This window comes from Harpegnathos saltator, unplaced genomic scaffold (assembly GCF_003227715.2).
Source record: "Harpegnathos saltator strain DR-91 unplaced genomic scaffold, Hsal_v8.6 scaffold720, whole genome shotgun sequence".
NCBI lineage: Eukaryota > Metazoa > Arthropoda > Insecta > Hymenoptera > Formicidae > Harpegnathos > Harpegnathos saltator.
The window spans coordinates 601,553-627,032 of record NW_020230561.1 but is presented as its reverse complement, the minus strand read 5'-3'; the positions used below and the strand labels follow the sequence as shown (position 1 = coordinate 627,032).

Here is a 25,480-nt window from a genome sequence, read left to right as displayed (position 1 = left end):
GATTGATACAAATTGTTCATTTATCCGCGTTAATTTGATGAAAATATTAGATATTGAACGGTCTTTGATTTTCGGTATTGATTTATTTTCTCATTGTTTTACAAGACAAAAAAAATTTATACGAATCGTTCGTTTATCCGAGTTAATTTGTTGAATGAGATTAGAGGGGTAACTACCTGAAAAATGAGAAAAATTGTCATTGGACAATTTTCTGACACTGATTTATGGTATTAATCGGTATTCGATTTTCGATACTGATTTACTCTTTCATTGCTCTATAAGAAAAGGAAAAATTGATACGAATCGTTCATTTATCCGCGTTAATTTTTTTTTTATTATATATAAGTGGTCCATGGGACGATTAAATATTCGAATACATGTTGCCCTATCAAAGTCTCCTCTATAATAAACGATTTGACACATCTGGGGACGCATGATGTATCGTTGCCCATCCCATTCCCTTCGTCCTACTTTTCTGTATAAAATGTCGAATTGAAACGTATTAAAAAGTATTGACATTTTGAATATGTCTGATTTCTGAATCTTTTTGATCCGAAGAAAAGGATTGAAAAGTATTAGTTTCTATTAAATTTTATTACGCTAAATGCGAGACGGTCTCTTTCACCCGAGTGCCTCACCAGGGAAATTTCTCTGGTACGCTAAATCCCGTAAGGTCATCAGTCTTTGTAGTATATCTCGTCGGTACATAAGGTTTATATTACCTGTACGTACATATTTTGAAACATTTTCTTTGGATATTATATCAAACGGATTTTGTGTGTCACGTAATATCCTTCGGACTACACGGACATTATTATTTTGATCATTTTGATTTCTTTGGTATTCATTGTCCAAAACGCGCAACTGCCATGTTGAATAACTCAATTGTCGTGTGAAATATTTCGATTTTCACAAATTCATATAAAATTTTTCATTTTTCACTGATTCACAGAAGTCTTTCACTTTTTATTAGTTCACGTTAGGGAAAAGATTCATGATCGCTGCCCCGAGCAGCTGCAACGCTTTTCGAATTATCTATGTCGGCGCATTTTTACTCCTCAGATTTCTGTCATTAATAACTCGATAATTATTGCGAATCTCGTAAAATGGTATGGGACTTTTATGTTTGTCTCAACCCAATCTACCCTCACACTTCGAGTTGGCAGCTAATTACCGGACACTTCGTATGATCTTCATGATATTAATCATACACAATGTCAATTCTTTTTTTGTTTTGCACATGTTAACATGTTAATTCATGTTATAAACGCGTAACAATGTGCGAGACCGTGCTTGTCAAATATGCTATTATGGTTTTAGCACGGACATAAACCGCCTAAAAATGGATGTAGCACGGACTGCCACCACATACAGGTTTTACCGCCGAAACCTGAATGTGGATGTAGCCTCGTAGTTCCCCTCTAAAAATGGATGCAGATGGCGGCTTTTTCCAGTGCGAAAAATCGGTGTCGTCGAAAACACTGTGTTGGCCGCTCTCACGTTCCTCTCTGGTTCCAGCTTTAAAATGCGCGCAGATGGCGCATTAAACAGCTGTGAAAATTGGTGTGGGCCAAAACACCGGTAACTGCTTTTAAACTCTTTTCTCTTATAGGAGCTGCAATACAAAGAAATATCTTTACGAATAAAATATTTTAGGAATTATTAGTGTCTATTTGTTGATACTAGATAATTTTCGGGGAAGAATAAATGTCCGTCTCAAAACCCAAAGATTGGAAGGAATACAATCGGAAAAAGAAAGAATTGCGAAAACAATGGAAAGAAGAGAAGATAATAAAGAAAGCTAGAAAAATGGAACTAGAGAAAGAATTGAACGAAACGAAGGAGTACGTGGAAGATGCAAAGTATGAACGTCCGGATATCTGCACAGTGAGTATAGCGGTACCTGGATCTATTCTTGACAATGCACAGTCTCCGGAGTTGCGGACGTATTTAGCAGGGCAGATCGCGCGTGCTGCATGCATTTATAATGTAGATGAGATCATAGTATTTGATGACAAGGGCGATGTCACAGAAGATGAAAAGAGGAAGATTAGGAAGGATGATGTGCTCGGCGAGGCCAGAATTGGATGTCTCCAATTAGCCAGAATATTGCAGTATATGGAATGTCCGCAATATCTGAGAAAATATTTCTTCCCAATTCACAAAGATCTACAATATGCAGGTGTTTTAAATCCTTTAAATGCACCGCATCATTTGAAACAAGATGACATTTCTCTGTACCGTGAAGGGATAGTTACAAATAAACCTATAAAAGTAGGCAAAGGTTCTCAGGTAAATGTCGGACTTGTGAATGATGTTCATGTTGATAAGGTGCTAATACCTGGATTGAGAGTGACTGTAAAAATACCACCCAATCAACCAAACTCTAAAAAATTGAATGGTATCGTAGTACCACCCAATGTACCACGTGCAGAAACTGGTACATACTGGGGATACACTGTCAAGTTAGCTAAAAATCTAACAGAAGTAATAACAAATTGTCAGTGCAAAGATGGATATGATTTGATAATTGGGACATCTGACAAGGGAACACTAATTGACAAAATAGAAGCAAAGAGTCTAGAGTATCATCATTGCCTTATAGTATTTGGAGGTCTTGCTGGATTAGAAGCAATAGTTGATGTGGATCCATATTTGGACATTGATGACCCATCGTTGATGTTTCACAAATATTTGAACACATGCCCTCAACAAGGATCACAAACAATCAGAACAGAAGAAGCAGTCCTTATAACTTTAGCTGAACTAAGGACTAAATTGGTATCAAAAAAAATTACTAGCTAAAGAAATAAATAATAGTCGAGATAAATAGATACATATTGTATTTTATCTCTAAAATTATGTTAGATCTTGCCATAGTAATTGTAACTGTTAAATCTTACTCTATTAATTATAACCATTAGATTATACCATATTAATTATAACTTAATTATATAAAAAAATATGGATTTTTGTACATATACATTTCTATAAAAATATAAAGTATTTTCTTAAAAATGTTTGTTTTCACATTATTTTCACTTATCACTATTTTGAATGTTCATTGTTTCAAATAACAATTGACAGTATTTTTTAAGGTGGTAATCACTTTAGCCTGATCAGTAGAACCTATAATAGCTGTACCAGATACAATCATATTAGCACCAGCCTAAAAATAATATAATAGATGTATGATCAAGTAATTTTAATATATACATATTTAAGCCAGATTGTTTAGTGAAATTATTTATAGATTATTGTAATTTTAATAAATTAACATATACCTTTGCACAAGATTCAATTGTAGTAAGTCCAACTCCACCATCGACCTCAATGTCTAACAAAGGGTAATTTTTTCTCAACCATGATACTTTCTGTAACATTGATTCTATAAATTTCTGACCACCGAAGCCAGGTTCCACAGTCATCACTAAGATCATATCAGCCAAGTTTACATAATCGCATACAACATCCACAGGTGTTCCTGGTTTGAGTGCCACACCAACCTACTTTTATAGAAATCAATTAATATGAGTTAAAATTAGTTGAAACATTAAGTTTTAATCAATATTATATGCCTTCATTCCTGCTTCTTTTATTTTTCTACAGACTAGAAAAACATCTTTTACTGGCTCAACATGAAATGTATATTGATTTACTCCTGCATCAGCCATAGGTACAATCCACTGTAATTATTTATGCAATGATATATAAATTTATTTTAATATATAGTTTTAATTAAATATCTTATATGTAAACATTTTTGCCACCTACTTTTTCCGGATCAGATACCATCATATGTGTCTCGAAGAAAGCATCTTTTATTTTATTACGAAGACATTTTACAATGGGATGACCAAACGTAAGATTAGGAACAAAGTGACCATCCATCACGTCCAAATGTAGATAATCTGCGCCATTGTCCAACAATTTTTGTGATTCTTCATAAAGCTGTGCTAAGTCGGCGTTTAAGATCGACGGACCGATTTTTGCATTAAGCTTTGCCATATTTCGACGAGTATTCGAAAAATTTTCAGTCACTTTAAGGCAAAATTATATAGATAAACATATATACGTCTAATATAATTTTATAATAAAATAGATCAGAATAAAAATGTCTTATGTATTGTATTACTCAGATGGAAGTGTTTTCGTGTAAAATGTTTCGCGTGTTTTCAGAGATAATATAATCTAACCTATACGATCATACATTACACAGATCAGGTTAGATTCAAATTTTGATGTAGCGTTATGCGCGTGGAGTTCATCTATAAAAGCAAAATTACACATATAGACGATTCACATAAAATATAAAATCTTTCATGTACATTTATTTTATAATATAAGAATTTATGTACGGTTAAATGATACGTTATTGAGATGGAATACTTCTCTGTTAACAAAAATAATGTTAATGCATCACAAAAATCATCATCAAGAATTGGTTTATTTTTAATTGCAGCTACAGGTTTGTTATTTTGTGTCAATAATTTTGTATTAATTTGTATTCTATATATATTATGCCCACTATTAGGTGGAATTGCAACTGCAATTAGTATTATATGTTTTCCATTTATAAGTCCTGCATTTCGGAAGATATGTTTACCATATGTACCAGCTACAAATCAACAGATAAAAAATGTTATTCAAGCGTTAAATGGCCGTTCTGGTACTTTAATTGATCTTGGTAGTGGAGATGGACGTATTGTAAGTATAATTTAAAAATGGCAGTTATTTGGAACATAAAAATGCTTGTATAACTTATTATTAATATGGTTGAGAAAATAATTTTAATTTGTAAATAGGTTTTTGCCACAGCAAAGCTTGGCTTTAAAGCTCATGGCATTGAATTAAATACCTGGCTAGTATGGTATTCAAGATTTAAAGCATTGATAAATGGTTTGTCACAGAATACTGCTTTTTTTAAACAGGATCTATGGAAATATAATTTGAAGAAATATGACAACATTATTATATTTGGTGTTGAGCAAATGGTACATAGAATATATTTTTAAATATTTATTATAATTCTTCCAATTTCTATAATAGATGTCAAAAGGTTATAATACTTTTACAGATGGAAGATCTTGAAAGAAAGTTTAATAGTGAATTGTGCAAGGATTCCTTTGTAATTGCATGTAGATTTCCTCTTCCTAATACACATCCTTTTATGACAATTGGACATGGAGTTGATACTGTTTGGGTTTACAGTATATCTCAGAAACAACTTTGAGGTAACATATATATTTTCAACTTGAATTATTAGGGAATATAATATTAACAGGATAGAAGATATAACATTAATTGTGAAGTATATTTAATATGATATATTTATTAAAATATAACATCATATAGAATATTCAGAACCTTTGTGTTAATCATAAAAAAAATACAAATTTACATTTTTTTTTAATATTTTTATTATTAAATAAATTATTTACTATCCTTTATATATATATATATATAAGTTTATTTTTATACATAATATTATGTACAGATTGATTAAAAGTTACAACACTTTTTATGACGCTTATAGTAGTGTACTTTTTTGTGATGCTTTTTATATTTAATAGAAAAATAGATATCTTAAAGATTAATAAAAAATTACATAGAAAGTACAATACAAAATATATTGAAAAAAAGTGTTGCAAACTTTGATTATATGCTTTCTTAAATTTGCACCTGATGTTCTTTGCTTTGTTCAAAGTTATTTTTAAGAAAGTTCTGGAACTATAAATATATGTATTAAGATATAATTAACATTATATAAAAAAATTATGAATGTATATGCATGTTATATAATCTATCATAACTTAATTATTTGATCATTTATCTGTAATAAAAAATTGGAGAACAAGATTTAAAATTCCAATAACAGGTATACTTAAGTGGATTAATACAGAGCATATAGTTAATTTTCCTTGTCTCTTCAAGATTGATAAATGCAGTAAACTTGGTAAGGTAAAAACATAAATTAATCCACTTAAAGCGCCAGTATATCGAGTGATAGTTCCAATATATGGCATAAACATTGCAAACAAAATACATATGGAAACTAATATGAGATTAACAACAAGCACTAAACTCCTATTACATACTGTTTTACATATTGATGAGAGTAATTGGATACGTAACATATATGCTAGTAAAGGATAAACAGTCAATAACTGGAAAAGTAGTACTATACGAACACCTATAGTAAGGCCATCCCATTTTTGAAAATTATTTAATAAATTCTGCAAAATATAAAACAAACTTAAGTTTTGTAAGCTTAACAGTTTTTATACTATACTGTGATATGATATATGTATGTGTAAATTCTACAATCATACTTACATCTTCAATGCATGATTTAGGTAGAGGGAAGCATATGTAAAACATCAATCCTATTATAATATATGTTACTGTGACAAGAATATATGCTATAGTTAAATCTCTTCCCTAAAAATAGAACCATTTCTATTTAATCTGCATGTATATTCACAATAAGAAAATGGAATATAAATATAACTTACATTCTTTTCTTGATTGTGATTATTTTTTATTATACTGATTATAATATTATGGATGAAGAACGATAGCGACAACATCCCTGTAAGGACTGGAAATGTAGGCCGTATTATCCAACTTGTTTTCCATTCTATTCCATTCATATTTATACCCCAAGATGTGGATTTTATCATAACAAAAACGACCAAATATATAACTGATACTGTTCCTGCGAAATATATTGAGAAGTTGATGTAATTTGCAGGTTTGAATTAAAATTAGGTTTTGTTAAGAAAACTTAAGAAAACATAAGAAATAAATATATACAAATAGTACTAATATTATATACTCACCGAGAGAATTAAATTTTGTAAAAAATGTCGTACTATTAAAATTCAGTAAAGGAAATATCAGTAATCCTAAAAATACAGGCACTGTCGCGTGTAGGTCCCACGCTGGTCCTAGTGTATCAAATGATTTTTCATGGATTGTAATAGTGTCATTATCACCATGGAGCTCTTTCTTCGGGCATAAAACTGTAATTAAATCGATAAATTTAGATATATATCAATATATCAAAAATATTTTTAAGTGAAATTTATCTATATATATATGTGAAAATTATGTTACATATACCTTCTATATGTGAAATATTCTCAGGTACAGAATATGTTGACCAACCAGCTATGTTATCTGTAAACAATATATCTTACCATTTGTTTTTGTTTATGTTTTTATTATTATCTTAAGGATAAGAAATCTTACCATAAATAAAATTAACACTATTATATAGAAAATTAGCCATTAATATCCAATAAGCTATAGTCGCGCCCATCAGTACAGCAATACTAAAGATCTTGGCAATATATTCCGCCCATTTGTTAAGATATATTCGACTCAAGTCTACAACTTCTATATTTTCTCCGCCACCTTTGTGAACATAATTATAATTAATCTTCCAATATGATGTATTGCAAATATCGATTTGTCACACAGGAGGAAATTTCTCTTACCATGATACTTGTACACGGCTATAAGACGATAAGCAGTGTACAGGCATAAGCCGCTCATCATTAGAATAATGATGATTCCAGGAAAGAATCCAGCCATTGCGATTCCCCACGGCATCGTCAACAATGACGAACCAAGTATCGTGTTCCATATTGAAAATCTATAAGTGTTTGTAAGTTTATATTATCAATTTCTTTGAAAATATCCCAGCAAACACAATATTACATGTAACGTGCATGTTAGTTGTAATTTTCTACTCAACGATATAACTGTTATATAACACATGTGTTATAACTGTTACATAACATATGTGTTATAACACATGTGTTATATAACAGTTATATTGTTGAGTAGAAAATTACAACTAATATGCACGTTACATGTAATATCGTGCTTACTGGGATATGATATTGTTTATATATATAAGTATATAATTATATAAAATATATGGTATGTACGATGTCTATTTGGTTTCGTAGGTAGAATTATATAATTCAAGTATCATTTCAATTAAAAAAAAAGTTACAAACACATCTATTCGATATCGAATATTATGGTAGGAAAGGTAAGAGGGGGAGGAAGAGAGGTTCGTGACCTCCGAACCTAAAGTGGATGTACGGTCGGTATGTACACCCAGTAGAGAAGACCTGGCGCGGTGGGTTACTGGCTAAGGGCATTCACCTTCGAGGCCGGTCGTCTGTTGCCCGGGCAACAGACGGTGCGGTAACCCCTTTGGGCGTCCCGTCGCGCCGCGCTCCAGACGCTTCGGACGTCGCGCCGCGCGCGCGTTCCGACCGTCGTCCGACCTGATGCGAGGAGACGACGTCGGCGCTTGTGGACGCTAGCAGCGCGCGCTAACAGTTAATAGTTCCTCTCTTTGTATTCCCGCGTCTTGAAAACGAGAGCCGTGTTGCCGTGCCGCGTCTTCGGTCGGTGTCAGTCAGAAAGAGGAGAAACCTACTCTGAGTATTCTGACATGATGTATGGCAACGAGCGGAGGATTCCGAGAATCGCCAGCGAAAGTCGGACCACGCGACACGACTGTCCCGACGCTCGTCTTTCAGACGCGGGAACGAAAGTTAGCGATTAGTCGTTCCCGATTAGTCGTTTCGTTGCTCGGAAAGCTCGACAACTACGAGGACACATGAATCCTTATTCACGAGGAGGCCCACGAGTTCACAGCAGGAACGACGTTCACGCAAAGGGTGAGTTCTGTCCTAAATGACGCGATCTGCAAATAGGCTCAACTGTAGAAACGTCTGCGTTTGTGAGTGCCTAAGGAGACATATTTAGGTTATTTAGTCACATGTAGATTAATAACGAATATGTGTCGGGTGAGTGCGCGCGCGCATCACTGTGCGATGAAGCTCGAATTGATTAGAATTTAGGCAGCTTTGCCAATTACAAATCATCAATTCGTTTGTTGCAAATAATGACTATCGTAAATTAATTCGCTATTTGTAATAAGTGACAATCATTTTTTTGTATGAAAAACAAGATATTGATTAATTTGAGAAACTTGTCTCTGCTTCTGTGACACTAAAACAAATATTTCTTTCATTATTTTCCAAAAAGAAGTCACTCTTTGCGACACAAAGCCAAAAAAGAGATTGTTATTTCCGAATCTTGTGCTGTGTTTTCGTACGATTAGCAAATTATCAGTTGTACGAGCTAATTTCTTGTTTTGCACGAATAAACTTTACCGTGTATGCACACACGCAGTATTTATTACCGACAAATCACGAATTATTAACAATTGCTTTTTGGAACGCGAGATTGCTTGACCGCGATGACATTTGTAATATAGCGTAATGTGTGTATGCACCATATAATTTCTACTATCACGTATTGTACCGCTAGCGATATAAAAAGAATTGAAGATGCGCTGATGCAAGTTTGGAGTTCGCTACCATCAGCCATCTAAGGGAGATAAATGACTACGTCATAACGCATAAAAAAAAGATTTATGAAGATACGACTGTTGAACGGGACGTGTATATGAGAAAATATGATAAATGACATGAGATAAACATTATAGTTTACCATTGATAACGTCTCACATTAATTCTATTTCTACTTGTACATTTCTTTCTTCTTAGCGTACATTTACGAACGTACTTGATATGACGAAGTCGTAATGGTCTCTAAACTCTGAAGCATTGGCGCTGTTTCAGAAGTTGCTGATATTTTGTGTAAAGACGGAATTTAAAATATCGAAACGCAAATATCTTCTAAACTGAGAACTCTATTAAAATTTATCAACGATACTTTTTGCAGCTATAATTAATGAAATAAAAATATAAAAAAAAAGAACTTCGATTTCGTCTATTATCATTAAAATTCGGGGTTTTAATGTACTACCTGAATCCTGTTTTTATGCCATTGAGTTTAAATAAAAAAATAAACATTGAAATAAATAAAAAACAAAGGTGATACCCTACCTATTCACTGGTTTGAATTTGAAAAAATAATCTCTTTCGTGCATTACAAAGAAAAATTTTATAGGGTTTTTAACAATTTATATCTCTAAAACGAAGTTTTTGACATATATATGTATAAATTTTTCTTCATAAGATGATTTTAAAAATCAACTTCTAAAATATTGGACAATAGATTTAAGAAATATATTGTACTGGATGAGTGCTAAAGTTCGCACCCAATTTTAATAGACGTCATTATTGGTAATGCCATATTGTTCAGTAAAATTTAGATATCATAATATTACTGGAAAAGTGATATTCTCAGCTGTCATATAAACATGGAATTGGTTTGCTTTGATCGCATTTCTTTGGTGAGAAAAATTATCGGATATACAGGGTGATCCGAAATTCCCGCATTCGGAGTACAGGACATAATATTTTATGTCCTGTAAGTAGTTTTTGCAGAAGAACGTGTTAAAGTTAACGAATAAGTGCTCTTATATGATATATGTAGCGCTCAGAGCCGGCTCACGCGCCTCACTCGCGTGTATCTAGTCAGTGAATATTCTAGTATTCATAAATAATATCTTTTAAGACGCTTATACGGCTCTGTTGTGATTAGTTGACGACATCTTAAGATTGTACTTGAGACAATTTTAAATAATAAAAATTAACTATAAACAATACCGGGATTTCACAATTCGCAAAGTATATTACTATTTACATTTGTTTTTATTTTCAGATGATATTGTACACTCAGATAATTTTTTATTTATTTATTACGTAAGAAATAAAGGCAGTACTTATTTTATTAACTTTTCATTACTTAAGCAATACAATATGGAAGAAGGTCAAATCCCGCTATTGTTCATAGTTGATTCTTATTATTTAAGATTGTCTTAAATACAGTTTTAAGATGTCGTAAACTAATCACAACAGAGCCGTATGAGCGTCTTAAAATGCATTACTTATGAATATTAGTCACTGATTAGGTACACGCGAGTGAGGCACGTGTGCCGGCCCTGAGCGCCACATAGGCAAGAACACTTATTCGTTAACTTTAACACGTTCTTTTACAACAACTACTTGTCGGATACAATTTTGCTAAAGGAAAAAGTTATTTATTTTAGCATAAAGTATCATGTCCTGTACTCCGAATGCGGGAATTTCGGATCACCCTGTATAACTAAAAAGAAGTTCATTCTCTTTCTCTCTTGGCATATCATGTTTTATGAATTTAGAAAAGATGTAAAAGTTAGAACTACAGTAAGAAACATTAAGCAAGTTTATCAGAATCATGCGTCATTCATAAGATAAAAAATGGTTTTCAAAATTTCGATGTGATAATTTTAATCTGAAAGATGAGCAACGATCTGGACAGTTTCTAACTATTGATAACGATACTGTGAATAATTTAATGGTTAGTAGACAAAGTGTGTGTGTGTGTGTGTAATATCGTTAGAAAAGTCATACTTTGCATACAATATATTTATATATTTATATTTGTAAGTGTTGCCATAAAATTAGATTAGTCACATCTTTGAAAAATCCATTAAAACTTTTACACTAACCAATGTATTAAAGATAATAGAAAATAATGGTGATTAGTTAATAGGATGAGAAAATAAATAATTTTTAATAAAGTTACCTAACTCACATACGTATATATACAGGGTGTCCCATTTTAAAGGATCCACTCAAATATCTCAGAAACACTGCGGTAAATAAAAAAAATGTTTCAGACAAAAATTGTATGGTTTCAAGGGTGACATAAAACAACTATATCATTTTACTTATCGACCTTTGAAAATTTCAAAATTATCAAATTAACAAAAGTCAGGGTGCTATTGTAATAATATATTCTTGAGATTAAATGGAGTAAAAAAAATTAATTTTTCCGACAAATAGTTAGCGAGATATCGTAAGATAAATATTGAAAAAGTTACCAAGTTTTCCTTGAATATCTCAAAATATATTAGGCAAATAAAAAAATGTTTCAGACAAAAGTTGTTAAAATTAATTGGTAGAGAAAGATGATATAATAAAAAATTGGGGTTTCCATTTAAGAAAAGTAATGATCAGTGAATATCTTGAAAGTGGCGCCATCTGTAAACAAAATAATATAGTTTTATATCCCCCTCGAAACCATACAACTTTTGTTTGAAACATTTTTCGATTTAACGCAGTGTTTCTGAGATATTTGAGTGAGGATCCTTTAAAATGGGACACTCTGTATACAATCTATCCGCGCGTCAAAACTTTTGCCGGATACTTTAATATTTTGTATACGTTAATATATTTTAGTCGGAGTCCCGAGATATTGAATCATACTGCGTCATGATGTTTTCTGTTCTCTCTAACAAATTCATGTGGAGAGAGACGAGCGGGAAAATAAATTGCATAATCTTAATCTTTGAGAGTTTATCCGTAATCGAGGACACTACTTACTACGGATGAAAGTATATCAATGATTTCAATGACGTTAGACTGATTATCAATGCGGTATCGGAGATCTTCGCATAAAGCGATGTTATTTCAGAAATATAGCCAACACCGCGTCAGCTTCTCGTACCATAAAGTTACTCACATTGTGACCAACGAGCTCTGTTTTGGCCTGAGATCTTTGCGTGATGCCGGTACGATGTTAGATTGAAACTGCAGCGAACCAGTTTTGAGATCTCCTCCGAGTATGTAATCGTTCACGTCGGGCTTTTCATCCACTAATACCTGAAAACGAAAACGTTATGCGCAAATAGCATTGCTATGTTAGCGTTCATCGTCGATCTAGTTGTCATCAATCGATTCAATCAAAATTAATGGCTATTTGTATCTTGTTACGTACTATACTCTTGTATTGTTCTCTTACCAGATCGATGTTGTATCTATCGTAATTGTTCTCACGGCTAAGATTGCACAACAGATCTTCTGCTGCACAAACGAATAATTTATTATTCGAAGGTAGTGGCTTTTTCGGTATCGCTGTTAAAATTGTACTATTACTAGCAGCATCAACGCTCCCATACCTAACGAAATAAAAGATACAATAGTAATGTTAATGACAGATATGTATACTGGGTGTCAAAATAGTTTGAATACTTTTAACGCAATTTGGAGCATAGCACATACCCAATGAGAGAACTTTATTTTTATTTTATTTTTTCAAAAATAAGTTTTTTCATTGAATCATCGATTGTGTTCCGAATTACATCCAAAAGTGATGTTGAAATTGCTTTAAAACTGAATGTACAATAAATATTCCTTCGCAGAATATGGTTCGAATACTTTTTTTTGACGCACTTTGGAACTCCCAATAAAAGTATTTATTTTTGAATGATGCTCAGAGGATAGGTTTTCTTATTGCGTATCAGATATGTCGAGAAAAAAGTAAAAGGCTCAAACGTTTGGAAAACAGGTATATACAGAATGTCCGTTACAACATATGATAAAGTTTGCGTGCAGATAGACCGGGTCAAAATGAATAAAAGAAGTCTTTTCATATATATTTTTTAAACAACCATGTAAAATTTCGAATTATTAATGAAAGAAGATTGACGAATCAGCGCACACGATATAGTGAGACAGCACAGAAAATGGCTGACTGCGCGATCGTTTCCTAACAGCAATCAATACTGTTCTTTTTAACTGAATTAGTATTATATTGAAACTTCGTTCCTTTCCTCTTCAACGCAATTTGTCAATCTTGTTCCATGAACAACTCGTTAATTTTACGTGATTTTTCTAAAAGTAGAACATGACTTTTCTATTCTTTTCTATCTTGACCCCTCCTATCCGCACATGAGCTTCATCGTATGTTACGGCGGGCACTCCGTATTTTTCTTTAAACAATATTGAGTTTATGTTGATACAATAATGTTGATCAGAAAATTTCTTCAAATTTTCAGGTTTCATTTTTTCGAACTCAGGAGAATTTTCCGATCAGAGCAAAAGTTACGCATATGACGTACAAATAAGCGTATATAATTTTTTACAATTTTTTGTTGGAAGTTAGAATTGTTATTGTTATTAGGTAAATTTCATAACCATACAATAAGATAAAAAATATCACTATTAATACAAGAAAGAAGATTTGAGAATGCAATTATCGCGAGTATGATCGGTTGAATAGAAATCATCGTGACGTGAGGGACAAATTTTGGAAGTAGATTTATATTTCAAGAACACTTCTGTACTTCAACGAATGTTTTGCACGTGATATTTTCGTCCAGAGTGATTTTTGCCTATAAACCAACATGTACATCTAGTCGTGAAAATTTATATGTATTCGTACAACATGTATAAGGTACATATAGAGTTTTACGATTGATTGTAAATATAGGAAATTCGCGGATAGATCCATTTTATAAATACTGTACTTGAACGAGCAGCCTGTCGGGCTCGGATCAAAGTCGCTTGTTTCGGAATCACCAAACAACACCGCTGGCTCTAGGCTCGTGTGAGACTCCGACGAGAGCAACGGCGCGTTTTCGGATTCGCTGTCTGGTGGCGGCGTTTCGCTGCTCCGGTAAATATGAGATTTATACATAATATATTTTTGACGGAACCGATTAAAGTTTCTGTAATAAAATAATTTTTTTTTTTTTGTTAAATTTGCACCCTGTGCGTCGGTACAGTTTTGCGAAAATATTGAAGATGCATATAATACAAAATATAAAAATGTATGCTCACCGATGACGGTAGTTAAACAAGGTCGCCGTTAAATAACCTACGTCGTGTTAATATGTTATCATATACGACGAGATCCTCTTTCACGTCATGCGTCATCATTTTTGAACGAAAATATCAAATGTTTCGTTTCGTAAGAGATGCGTACGGAGCCAGTAAGCTGCAATTATTTCTCTTATAATCCAATATTTGAGTATTTCAATTGTACTCCCCCTTTCTTATAATGTGTATACCCATTTTTATCAAGATACGTACTGCACACTTATTAAATTTAGAAATATCTACTTACGGAACATCGAAAAAAATACGGGGGAAGTTACGCGTGACAAAAGTATAACATCCGATATCAGTGAGCCGCCGTTGAACTGACGTATGTTGAAAAATTTCCGATCCGACTCTTTTCGTTATAGATATATATATATATATATAGTTAAACGACCGATTTCTCCATATGCTTTCACTGTGAGATAAACGGCGGACGATAATGGCTTTTGAGAAGCATTTGAACGGACACTTTATTTCGGCAACATCGCGTGTCTGGCCGCGTGGTCGCTCGGAAAACTGGCTTTTGAAGTAAGTTCATCTCCGTTTTATAAACTCGTGAACTTTATATCAGTTATCCTTGACGCAACACGCTCCCTCCACGCGCATTTTTCATCGAGCGTCTGCTCGTACGCGTACTAGCGACTTTGAAACGCGCTGATCGCGACATCGATCAGGGAAAACGATTGCGTTCGCGACGCGATTCTTTGACGGATTCTTTTTTTCCTCCTGCTTTCTCCGACAGTACCGACGCTTTGTAATTGATCATAAAACGCGTGCAGTAAGATAATAAACCGACGTTGAGTACGACTCAGACTAATTTGCGAGTATCGTTTGTTTTCCGCTACAATCATACGCGTCTGATCACTTCTGATCGCTTCATTTTCTTCATTTCGATCTTAGAGTCCGAGATATGTGTTCATTGGTGTTTATTGTAGACAGAAAGGTAAGATATAATCGATCATTTGATGCTCATTTGATGCTCGACTAATTCATAAATTACTGGAGTGATTCCATTAATATAAATGTCCGAAATGTTCGCATTGCGTGCGCTACATTTATTTCAAAAGTCTTTCTTTTTTCTCATGATGTGATCATGCGACTCTTTATTTACATTCGTTTTCAGTTATCTGTATTTATGTTTTTTCTGCAAGAATGGTTGGTATTTGAGATACTTTAAGGCAGCAAAACTATTTTTATTATAAACGAATATAAAAATTTTATATTATCTAATAAGTGCATACAATGTATTTGCGACACCCTATATGCTGCTATCTTAATTTAAAGCAATGCTGTTCTGTGACGTAGTACTTAGAGATTAAGGCTGCGTTTCTATATTCTGCCAATGCTGAAAAGTTTACTTGTGCACAGAAGTATGATCCACCGTTTATATTGCAAACAATGTGACGCATGTTATGCGGATAAAACTAGATTGTAGATTGTTACAGACCTGAATATAATACGGGAATATAAAAGAATTAATTATACGGAAACCCACCGATGGTGGATGAACAATGAACATGACTTTGATCACGATACAACTCCGAAATTTTAGACTGTATGTCATATTATAGCATAAGAAAATTATAGCATAGAAAAAACATGATTTCAGACATATAAAACAGTTACATATAAAACAGTCAATAAACGGCATTAATTTGCAGACAGACACTTTGTTATTAAATGAGTCTTACTGTCTTCAATGTCCTTAGATATCTTTCATGTATAAACATCCCGGTGTAAATACAAACAAACAAATGTAACATGTAACATATCTGTTGTAGTTTTCTACTTAACAGTGCAACTGTTGTATTATATAAGATTATATTATATAACAGTTATATTTTATAGTGTCCTATTTTAAATAAGTCAAGCAAAAATCTCGAAAAATATGAAAGATATTAAGAAATGTTTCAGATAAAAGTTGTATGGTTCTAGAGGGAACATAAAACAACTATATCATTTTATTTACAAATGGCACCAATTTCGAGATATTCACTGATCATCAATTTTCTTAAATGGAAATCCCAAATTTTATTATGTCATCTTTTTTTATCAATTAATTTTAACAACTTTTGTCTGAAACATTTTTTATTTGCCTAATATTTTTAAAGAAAACTTAGTAACTTTTTTAATATTTAATTTACGATATCTCGCTAACTATTTGTCGGAAGAAAAAATAGTACTAGACTTTTTTACTCTATTTGGTTTGAAGAATATATTGTTATAATAGCGCTTTGACTTTTGTTAACTTATCGATTTTTGGAGATTTCAAAATCATCAAATTAACAAAAGTCAAGGCACTATTGTAACATTATATTCTTCTGAGACCAAATAGAGTAAAAAAATTTAATATTACTTCTTCTTCCGACGAATAGTTAGCGAGATATCGTAAGTTAAATATTGAAAATGTTATCAAGCTTTCCTTAAATATCTCAAGAAATATTAGGCAAATAACAAAATGTTGCGGATAAAAGATATTAAAATTAATTGGTAGAAAAAGATGATACAATAAAAAATTTGGGTTTCTATTTAAGAAAAGTGATCAGTGAAAATCTCGAAAATGGTGCCATCTGTGAACAAAATTATGTAGTTGTTTTATATCCCCTTTGAAACTATGCAGCTTTTGTCTGAAATGTTTCTTAGTATCTTTCATATTTTTCGAGATTTTTGCTTGGCTCATTTAAAGTGGGACACCTTGTATAACAGTTGCATTATTGAGTAGAAAATTACAGCTAACAAATATGTTATATGTTACATTGTATTTGCTGGGATGTGAATTTTGTACACTGACGATGTTTGTATTTCCTACATGTCATACAAACATGTAAGATTTCTGTTTGCATTATATTAAATTATATGTCAAGTATGAAAATCTTGCTTCATATATGTGTCACGTTCAATTTGAAATGTTTTGGCTTAACATCATTAAAAATTGTCACATGAAGAGTACAAGTGAGTTTTCATTGCATTTCCTGATACCCTTTCACGTATCAAGAGAGTTAGGTGGTATACAGATCCAGAAAAGCAATTATATGGAATTGACTCATTATTTATCCACTTTGACTTCATGGTTTGAGGAAGTGCAGTGCGTTACCAAGGATGTGAATCGATTTATTTTCAACAAGTTTAAAAGATAGCAGAGATGGCAATGAGTTGGTCAGCATAATAACATATTCTTAATCACTGATGAGTGCCAAATACAGGGTTGAAACGTTTGTTTTATATACTAGACAGGTTTTTATTAAATTTTGTATCATTATTATTTCACATTAATATCGCGTGCAGGCTCAATTTAGTTATTTTAAATTTTAGTTATTTATTAATTATTTTAATTATTTTAATTCTACAGTTATGTATACTATAGATTTTGAGTAGAAACGACGTATTTAACAAATATATTTGATATATGTGTTAAGCTTGATTTAAATACTGTTGCCTATTAATACTGTTAACTACTTGTCTTAAATTTTTCTACCATTACTTTCCGAAAACTGCAAAATATTTCCTATTCATTGTTTAAATATTAAGTAAATATTAAGGTAAGAGTTTCCCAATAGTTTCTTTCTTTTTCTCTTAATTGCATTATCTGTGTACATTTATTTTCGATTTTATTTTTTCGGGCACACCATATATATCAAGACAGATTTGTTACTTCGTAGGTATGTTCGTTTAGAGTGCAGAGGGGTTTAACATCGTGCATTCTTTTTAAAGAGTGGCTAAAGAGATTTGACGAAGTACACGTGCGCGCAACTGTCGCGAGAGCGCGCGCGCGATCTAGAAAAGATGGCGATGGGCCGGCGACTGTGTCCTTACGTGTCATTGACAGGCAAAGTTCAGCTCGCCAGCAACAGTTATCGGATAACTATTGCGAGAGCACGATCTCCTTTTAGCTTATTTGTCTGTCAGTCGAAATACATGAGTTAGGTATTACATTCTTATCGTAACGTTTCCCTTCGATTACAGAAATATGTCCGCTACAGTGACGAGTTTTACGGTGAACACTCGAGTGTATGAGGATCAAAAGCCGGGTACTTCAGGCCTGCGAAAAGCTGTGAAGGTTTTTCAGCAGGAGCACTATACGGAAAATTTTATCCAGGCAATACTGCAAGCTCTGGGTGACCAGTTGCCTGGATGTACTCTCGTTGTCGGCGGTGATGGACGGTTTTACGGGAAAGAAGCGGTGGCAAAAATCATTCGGATCGCCGCAGCAAATGGGGTAGGTCAATTACTTGATTCATTTGCAACAAACTATTATCAGGAATATCGCATAGTTTATATTGAACGATATGAATGATCAATCTGAGTCAGATATAGATATTGGCAATTTTATACCGAGGTTATGAGACTAAGATATGAAAGTATATTAAAGGCAAATAAGTGCCAAATAATTTTAACAAGCTTGAAACGTGATATCCGGAAGCATTTGTCTATATATAGCATATAGTATATGAAATTCTGCTAGTGTTACATATTATGCTGAGAAAGTACAGTTTTTTCAAGATTTATATTAAACGATTAATAGTACTGCTAGTTTTATATGAAAAAAAATTTAATCGAATTTTATAATTCTCTTATAATTATTATCACAAAATTACACTTTTTCTAGGTTAGAAAATTGATAGTTGGTCAGAATGGTATTCTCTCAACACCAGCTGTATCAACTATAATACGAAAGTATAAAATACAAGGCGGAATCGTCTTAACTGCATCGCATAATCCTGGTGGCCCTGATGCTGATTTTGGTATTAAATTTAATTGTGACAATGGTGGCCCCGCACCAGACAGTGTGACAAGTAAAATATATGAGATTACTAAAACGCTCGAACATTATAGAACTATTTCTGATGTTAGTATAGATATTGATAAAATACAAACTATATCAATCGAGATTGATGGTAAACCATTTACTATTGATATAATTGATTCTATAAATGATTATGTGGAGCTCATGAAAGAAATCTTTGATTTCACAAGTATTAAAAAATTGTTGCAAGGTGATGCTAATAAACCAGCATTTAAAGTTCTCATCAATTCAATGAATGGAGGTTAGATATTATATAATTTATACTTCATTTTTGCTTTTATGAAAAAATAAAATTTGGAATATTATAAATAGAGATTATAATGAATTGTTTTTAATTTCCAGTTACAGGGCCATATGTAAAACGAATATTTAGTGATGAATTAGGTATTGATGATACAAACTTAGTAAATATAAAGCCATTAGAAGATTTTGGTGGTTTGCATCCTGATCCAAATTTAACTTATGCCAAAGATTTAGTAATTGCTATGAAGGAAGGACCATTTGAATTTGGTGCAGCATTTGATGGAGATGGAGATAGAAATATGGTAAACAATATCAGTTGCAAAATATTATAAGAAATTAGCATGTTTGTATAAGATATTATTTTAACATCAATATATGGCTCATATTTTTATAGATTTTGGGCGAAAAGGCCTTTTTTGTTACTCCTTCTGATTCTTTAGCAGTGTTAGCTGCTAATTTAAAACTAATTCCGTACTTCCAAAAGATTGGTATTAAAGGATATGCTAGGTCTATGCCAACAGCTGCAGCTATTGACAGAGTTGCCGCGAAGAATAATGTGAAGTTCTTTGAAGTTCCTACTGGATGGAAATACTTTGGTATATGAGATCTTTTTCTGGCATTGTTATAAATTTATTATAAAAATTATAAATTATAAGTTTATTATAAAAGTCAGTTTGGTGTAAAAATTATTAATTTTTTTTTTCATATAAATTTTAGGGAACTTAATGGATGTTGGAGATTTGTCACTATGTGGAGAAGAAAGCTTTGGTACTGGTTCTGATCATATTCGCGAAAAGGATGGTATATGGGCGTGCTTAGCATGGCTTAATGTGATTGCAAGACTTGGGAAGTCTGTTGAGAATATTTTATTGGACCATTGGAAACTTTATGGAAGAAATTTCTTTACTAGGCATGTATCAATAATCTGCTATTTTGGTTCTCATATTCATGTTGTGTAACATTAATTAACGATTTTCAAATAATACATTACAAAAAGTGATTAGGTGTGCTACGAACATCATGAACATATATTAAAAAGATAAATAAATTTATATAAAATTTTATTACATCTATGACATTGGTTGGTAGGTATGGTGTGTGTGTGGATGTACGGGTATGTGTGTATGTGCATGTGTGGGTGCGTGTGTGTGTGTATGTGAGCTGCTTCTAGAATAATAGTTCTTTACAGCTAATAAATAATATTACTGAAAAATGTTTGTAAAGTATATATTTTTGTACAAAAACGGCGTCACAAAATGGTTATCTTTTACAGTGCATCACAAATTAATAAATTTAAGGACCATTGTATTAATTCTTCTTGTCTGTTCAAATTTCTGAAGAGTCTACTGATTTCAGGTATGATTATGAAAACTGCGACTCTGTGAGCGCGGATAAAATGATGCAGGGCATCGAAGCTCTGATTCAAAAACCAGAATTTATCGGTAGAAAGTTGCAGTACGAAAATAAAGAATATGTTGTTAAGCAAGCAGACAATTATTTCTATATAGATCCTGTTGATGGTAGCAAAGCTACGAAACAGGTATGTTTTATCATTTTATACTAGTAATGATAGTTTTATATTTTTAAACTAGTCATGTTGTTTTATATGGTAGGGTTTACGGATATTGTTTGAGGATGGTTCTCGTATAATATTCCGTCTATCCGGAACAGGAAGTTCTGGTGCTACTATACGTATGTATATCGATAGTTACGAGGATGATCCATCTACTTTTGTGAAAGACGCACAACTGGTTTTAAAGCCTCTCATTAATATCGCGTTAGAATTAAGTGAACTTTGTCAACATATTGGTCGTGATGCACCGACTGTGATTACGTAAAATTCTTTACTTTTATTCTATTATTTCAAAATTATTTTAATCTTTATCATCTTTGAAACTATTTATTCAGAGAGAAATTTGTTAAACAAAACTCTTGTCAATATAAATTTATTTCAGTTATAAAGATTCGTTTGATTTCATCATTATCGTAAAATTCACGAAGCAATAGCATGATAATCGTTACTGGCGTCAATGAATGAATTTTCCATTTTTATAAAATGTTACCAGTTTACGATTCCATCCATATAATACATACGGTGCATGTTAAATAAAAAATTATTCGATACGCATATGAAAAGTAACCAAAAGAAATGTTTTAATATCTGTATATTAGATATTTGCTAAATGTTATTGCTGTAATCATTTTTTGATTCATATTAATCACCAGGAAGTGTAACTTAAAGACATTTCAATCCTATTCTTACTTTAAGTTTCAAAAGAACATTAGTGTTGTTTCCTTAAACTATTAAGGAATAACTTCATTTTATCGTCTCTATAACTGGAAACAATAACTTGAGTAGGAAATATATCAAATTAAATATATTAATAAGTTATATGTATATCACTCATATATTTACATGAATTAATGAGCAGTTTAAATTATTTTTATTGCGCATTATAATGCAGATATGTCTAGTATATGTGTATTTTATATGCGCTGAAAAGATTCTTCTGAAATATTTTAATGTTTTGTAACTTTCCATATTGTATTGCAAGAGGATATTAATATGCAATAACTGACTACTTGTTGATCTACTTGTTGCCACGACATAAAAGAAATGCAGCTATGATCTGAATGCGTTTACTTTAAGAAATATTCAACATGAAATATCTCATACAATATTTATTTATTACTATTAGTAATATTAATTGTATAATTTGTATTCTACCGATAGCTGACACTAAAGATAATGAAAAGTTTCAAGGACACTCATATATTTATATTATATAATTTAATATCTCCAATATACACTCCTTTTCTACAATATACATAAATAGTGAACATCTACCACATGCATTCTGTGATATATAAAAATATAATTTGTAAAAGCCACAATTGAATGGACAGGATGTGTACATTGTCAATCTTCCAAAGTGTTATGTCTATCCACAATTCATCTAATATTCGTTCTATAGTATATCTCATTCAGTTTGATTTATGATCCTATGGTGAAAACACTATTTCATACTTTATTTTGAATGCCTTCAGAAAGAATAAACGTTGATTTAAATGACGTCTCTAAGTTTGATATACGATCGACTTAATATTATAAAATTATTTTATTACCAATGATATGATTCTATCAGAATTGAAGTGTGTATATGAAAGAAAAAAAAAAGGTTTGGAGACCGGACTTCTACTACTGATAGCATAATATTGGAGGATTAACAAAAACGTAAATTCAATACTGTCTTACAGGGTCGGTCTTTCCAACGTTTCTTAACTGTCTTGCTCTGTTAACATTTTAGCAAGTGTGTTACGATTTAAATAGAGATATAAGATATGGACAAATTTGACCTATGAGTAAAATGTAACATAATGAGTAATAATAAGCAGCTTTAATTTACTATGCTTTACGAGCGCATATTCGTGTGCACACGTGAAGCAAATAATTATTTTATTAATGAATTTAATCATCTCAATCTATTTGTACAATTCTATAAATGATAATGTGGTAATGCTATTTTGAAATTATACATTATGGCAAAGTATTTTCAATATTGGATATTTTGTAAAAATTATATTTGAGTCTAATGTTGTGTAGATTTTTTTTACATCGATAGATGAGTATTCAGTGAAACCGGAACGATGAAGATATAAGTGATTTTTTACACTCGATATTGTACAGTAGCATATGTAAAATTGCCTATATAAAAGAATTATATCAACTATTTATTGCAACACAAGCGTAATACGGAGAGTATGTTAACATCCAAACATTGAAATTTTTGTAGATAGTAGTGTATATAACTGTAAAAATCTTTCATTTCCATCAAAGCAATTTCTGTCTCTGCAATGTTATATTAATATTTTTATTACATGTTGCTCGATTTCGTAATATCAATTTTCCCCTTTGCTGTACATTATCGCATTTATAAGTTTCGCGAATAGTTTATTTTTTTTTCCAAATTGTTCTCATTACATCTGTTGTATCACATTAATGATTATAGCTTAGTTTTATCCGGATATTGAAAGAAGCAGCAGTGCTTAAATTGGTGAGTTCTCCAGAAAGCCTGAAGAATAACCAAGAGAATTTGTACTTGTCTCAATTTCTTAGAATTTGGGTAACCCCCCAATATAGCGATGTAGTTTGCAAATTCGTATTTAGCGTGATACTCAGCGTCTTGTATAATTCATAAATAATTTTACGAAATGATACATCCGTTATAGAAATTTATATTTGCGTCTTATCAAATGATACGTTTGCTTTAGAATTGTACAAACGTCATAATTTACTGAGTATCTCGCTAAGATTAATTGATAGAGTAGAATATGTTAATGAGATTTGTATAGAAGAAAAAAACAATGGGGAGATCAGAGTATATGAATTTTTTCCGAGAGAACAAGATCGCGAGTAACTCCAGTTGGTACAAAATTCTATATATATCCACGTAAGAAGAAATGAACAATAGATAGTGATATACGAAACGTCCAATAGGTACGAAAAGCACGTTATTGTACCGTAAATTAGTAGATGTCTCGGCTATAATTAATAACGACGGCGCAGATGTATTATATTATTGGTTCTGTTCGTCTTCACTTCGTTTTTTGCTTCAGTTTTCTTTTTCTTTTGTACGATATTTCACTGTAGATGTTCGTATATCTGAAGTATCACACAAACGCGTTTATTACAGATTGTACTTCTACTACAAAAACGCGTGATCACATTCATATTTCATTTGAAGAAAAAAATCGGTGAAAGATTGCGACGAAATGTTGATACGCTGCGACTGGAAATTTGGATAAAGCAATGTAAAAAATCGTCTTTTTTTCTTTTTTTTTTTATTGAATAAAATAAACGCAGCATGTTACGGAGATTCCGCAAGGCAATTATGTAAATAGTTGATGGTGAAGGAGAAGAAGAAGATGGAGGAGGAGATACTTAGGGACCTGAGCCGACATACGCCCCCGTATGATCTATCAATTATGCCCTAGAGAAGTATAGAAAGAAACGAGAATATTCTCAAGATATATATTCTCTAGAACATAATGAGGATCATTCAACGTGGTGGCGGTGTTACAGAGACCAGCATTGACTGCCGACTTACTATAAAGATATTAACCATGTAACATTTGTATCATAATCATAATAAATACTAATTATATCATTATAAGTATGCGAATGCGTGGCTGCTCAGAGTGCATGTGGCTCAAGAGATCTGTTCTACATTGCGTCTTTGTTTTCAATCTTAAATAAACTTTTTAATTCTGACCTAAATTATGCGCAACATCTAACAGTATTTTCGCAGCGAATGTGTATGAAGTGTCCTGATTTCATTGATTTATCTAATTGTCTTTAGTGTCAGCAAGCCGTAAAGAAATATATTATAGTCTGTACATATTCGTTTACTACATCCAGTATTGCAAATGCGACTATTTGATTATTATCAAATTTTTGGAGTCAAACGACCGAGTTAATATTACACGCAAAGCGGACTTTACGTTTCCGTAAAGTTTGCAACACTTTTTATAAGTTCATGAACACTCGAAATTAACGTGATTTAATTACTTTCGTATTTATAAATGACAGCTTTCAGAGTTTTCGATACGTAAGCTCGTGCACAGAGATTCGCAGTTCTACTAATTCCGTGTTCATAAACTCGTAAAAGAATATCACGAATTTTATGTGAACGACTATAGATATGCGATTTTGTTAATTATACAATTGTATGAATACAGTTATCGGAAACGTCTGTGTTTAACCAATTGGTACAATCTGAAAGTG

General features: G+C 32.1%; 5 protein-coding genes across 11 annotated transcripts; 3 read left to right on the top strand and 2 right to left on the bottom strand.

Moving 5' to 3' along the window:
• Positions 1-1,499: 1,499 nt before the first annotated feature.
• On the top strand, positions 1,500-2,943 carry LOC105184004 (putative methyltransferase C9orf114 homolog). 2 transcript variants are annotated; one of them, XM_011142509.3, is made up of 2 exons: positions 1,500-1,581; positions 1,687-2,943. In XM_011142509.3, exon 2 carries the CDS (start codon positions 1,708-1,710, stop codon positions 2,803-2,805), a length of 1,098 nt encoding a protein of 365 aa, XP_011140811.1. In that variant the 5' UTR covers positions 1,500-1,581; positions 1,687-1,707; the 3' UTR covers positions 2,806-2,943. The 2 variants fall into 2 exon arrangements, with proteins under 2 accessions (XP_011140811.1, XP_011140812.1); XM_011142510.3 differs by having other exon boundaries at positions 1,510-1,581; positions 1,657-2,943.
• Positions 2,944-3,005: 62 nt separating this feature from the next.
• On the bottom strand, positions 3,006-4,159 carry Rpe (ribulose-phosphate 3-epimerase). Its single transcript, XM_011142512.3, has 4 exons — positions 3,775-4,159; positions 3,579-3,686; positions 3,285-3,506; positions 3,006-3,169 (listed from the first exon to the last, which is right to left on the bottom strand). The coding sequence occupies exons 1-4, from the start codon at positions 4,006-4,008 to the stop codon at positions 3,062-3,064; spliced, it is 672 nt and encodes a 223-aa protein (XP_011140814.1). The 5' UTR covers positions 4,009-4,159; the 3' UTR covers positions 3,006-3,061.
• Positions 4,160-4,329: 170 nt separating this feature from the next.
• LOC105184008 (protein FAM173B) lies at positions 4,330-7,609 on the top strand. 3 transcript variants are annotated; one of them, XM_011142522.3, is made up of 5 exons: positions 4,330-4,468; positions 4,535-4,707; positions 4,806-4,994; positions 5,078-5,234; positions 7,486-7,609. In XM_011142522.3, exons 1-4 carry the CDS (start codon positions 4,381-4,383, stop codon positions 5,231-5,233), a joined length of 606 nt encoding a protein of 201 aa, XP_011140824.1. In that variant the 5' UTR covers positions 4,330-4,380; the 3' UTR covers position 5,234; positions 7,486-7,609. The 3 variants fall into 3 exon arrangements, with proteins under 3 accessions (XP_011140824.1, XP_011140823.1, XP_025161651.1); XM_011142521.3 differs by lacking the exon at positions 7,486-7,609 and adding an exon at positions 5,879-5,994; XM_025305866.1 differs by lacking the exon at positions 7,486-7,609 and having other exon boundaries at positions 5,078-5,349.
• Positions 5,759-15,743, bottom strand: LOC105184007 (sodium-coupled neutral amino acid transporter 9). Its single transcript, XM_019841839.2, has 12 exons — positions 14,893-15,743; positions 14,607-14,763; positions 14,294-14,494; positions 12,787-12,943; positions 12,508-12,647; positions 7,503-7,660; positions 7,255-7,419; positions 7,126-7,182; positions 6,843-7,025; positions 6,516-6,718; positions 6,337-6,441; positions 5,759-6,236 (listed from the first exon to the last, which is right to left on the bottom strand). The coding sequence occupies exons 3-12, from the start codon at positions 14,461-14,463 to the stop codon at positions 5,826-5,828; spliced, it is 1,749 nt and encodes a 582-aa protein (XP_019697398.1). The 5' UTR covers positions 14,464-14,494; positions 14,607-14,763; positions 14,893-15,743; the 3' UTR covers positions 5,759-5,825.
• Positions 8,207-24,781, top strand: Pgm1 (phosphoglucose mutase 1). Of its 4 annotated transcripts, none has more exons than XM_011142514.3 (8): positions 8,207-8,705; positions 18,612-18,864; positions 19,255-19,693; positions 19,795-19,997; positions 20,090-20,291; positions 20,413-20,605; positions 21,052-21,235; positions 21,309-24,781. In XM_011142514.3, the coding sequence occupies exons 2-8, from the start codon at positions 18,616-18,618 to the stop codon at positions 21,531-21,533; spliced, it is 1,695 nt and encodes a 564-aa protein (XP_011140816.1). In that variant the 5' UTR covers positions 8,207-8,705; positions 18,612-18,615; the 3' UTR covers positions 21,534-24,781. The 4 variants fall into 4 exon arrangements, with proteins under 4 accessions (XP_011140816.1, XP_011140818.1, XP_011140815.1 ...); XM_011142516.3 differs by lacking the exon at positions 8,207-8,705 and adding an exon at positions 14,425-14,442; XM_011142513.3 differs by lacking the exon at positions 8,207-8,705 and adding an exon at positions 15,047-15,176.
• Positions 24,782-25,480: the final 699 nt, after the last annotated feature.

Coding starts and splice junctions, on each gene's coding strand:
- LOC105184008 (XM_011142522.3), top strand. CDS start 4,381: ATGGAATACTTCTCTGTTAACAAAAATAATGTTAATGCATCACAAAAA. Junction 4,469..4,534: donor ATTTTTAATTGCAGCTACAG/GTTTGTTATTTT, acceptor GCCCACTATTAG/GTGGAATTGCAACTGCAATT. Junction 4,995..5,077: donor TATTTGGTGTTGAGCAAATG/GTACATAGAATA, acceptor ATACTTTTACAG/ATGGAAGATCTTGAAAGAAA.
- LOC105184004 (XM_011142509.3), top strand. CDS start 1,708: ATGTCCGTCTCAAAACCCAAAGATTGGAAGGAATACAATCGGAAAAAG.
- Rpe (XM_011142512.3), bottom strand. CDS start 4,008: ATGGCAAAGCTTAATGCAAAAATCGGTCCGTCGATCTTAAACGCCGAC. Junction 3,687..3,774: donor TGGTATCTGATCCGGAAAAA/GTAGGTGGCAAA, acceptor AAATAATTACAG/TGGATTGTACCTATGGCTGA. Junction 3,170..3,284: donor CAATTGAATCTTGTGCAAAG/GTATATGTTAAT, acceptor TATTATTTTTAG/GCTGGTGCTAATATGATTGT.
- LOC105184007 (XM_019841839.2), bottom strand. CDS start 14,463: ATGTATAAATCTCATATTTACCGGAGCAGCGAAACGCCGCCACCAGAC. Junction 7,661..12,507: donor CAGAGCTCGTTGGTCACAAT/GTGAGTAACTTT, acceptor AAACACTTATAG/ATTTTCAATATGGAACACGA. Junction 7,420..7,502: donor AGCCGTGTACAAGTATCATG/GTAAGAGAAATT, acceptor ATGTTCACAAAG/GTGGCGGAGAAAATATAGAA.
- Pgm1 (XM_011142513.3), top strand. CDS start 15,088: ATGGCTTTTGAGAAGCATTTGAACGGACACTTTATTTCGGCAACATCG. Junction 18,865..19,254: donor GGATCGCCGCAGCAAATGGG/GTAGGTCAATTA, acceptor CACTTTTTCTAG/GTTAGAAAATTGATAGTTGG. Junction 20,606..21,051: donor GGAAGAAATTTCTTTACTAG/GCATGTATCAAT, acceptor TACTGATTTCAG/GTATGATTATGAAAACTGCG.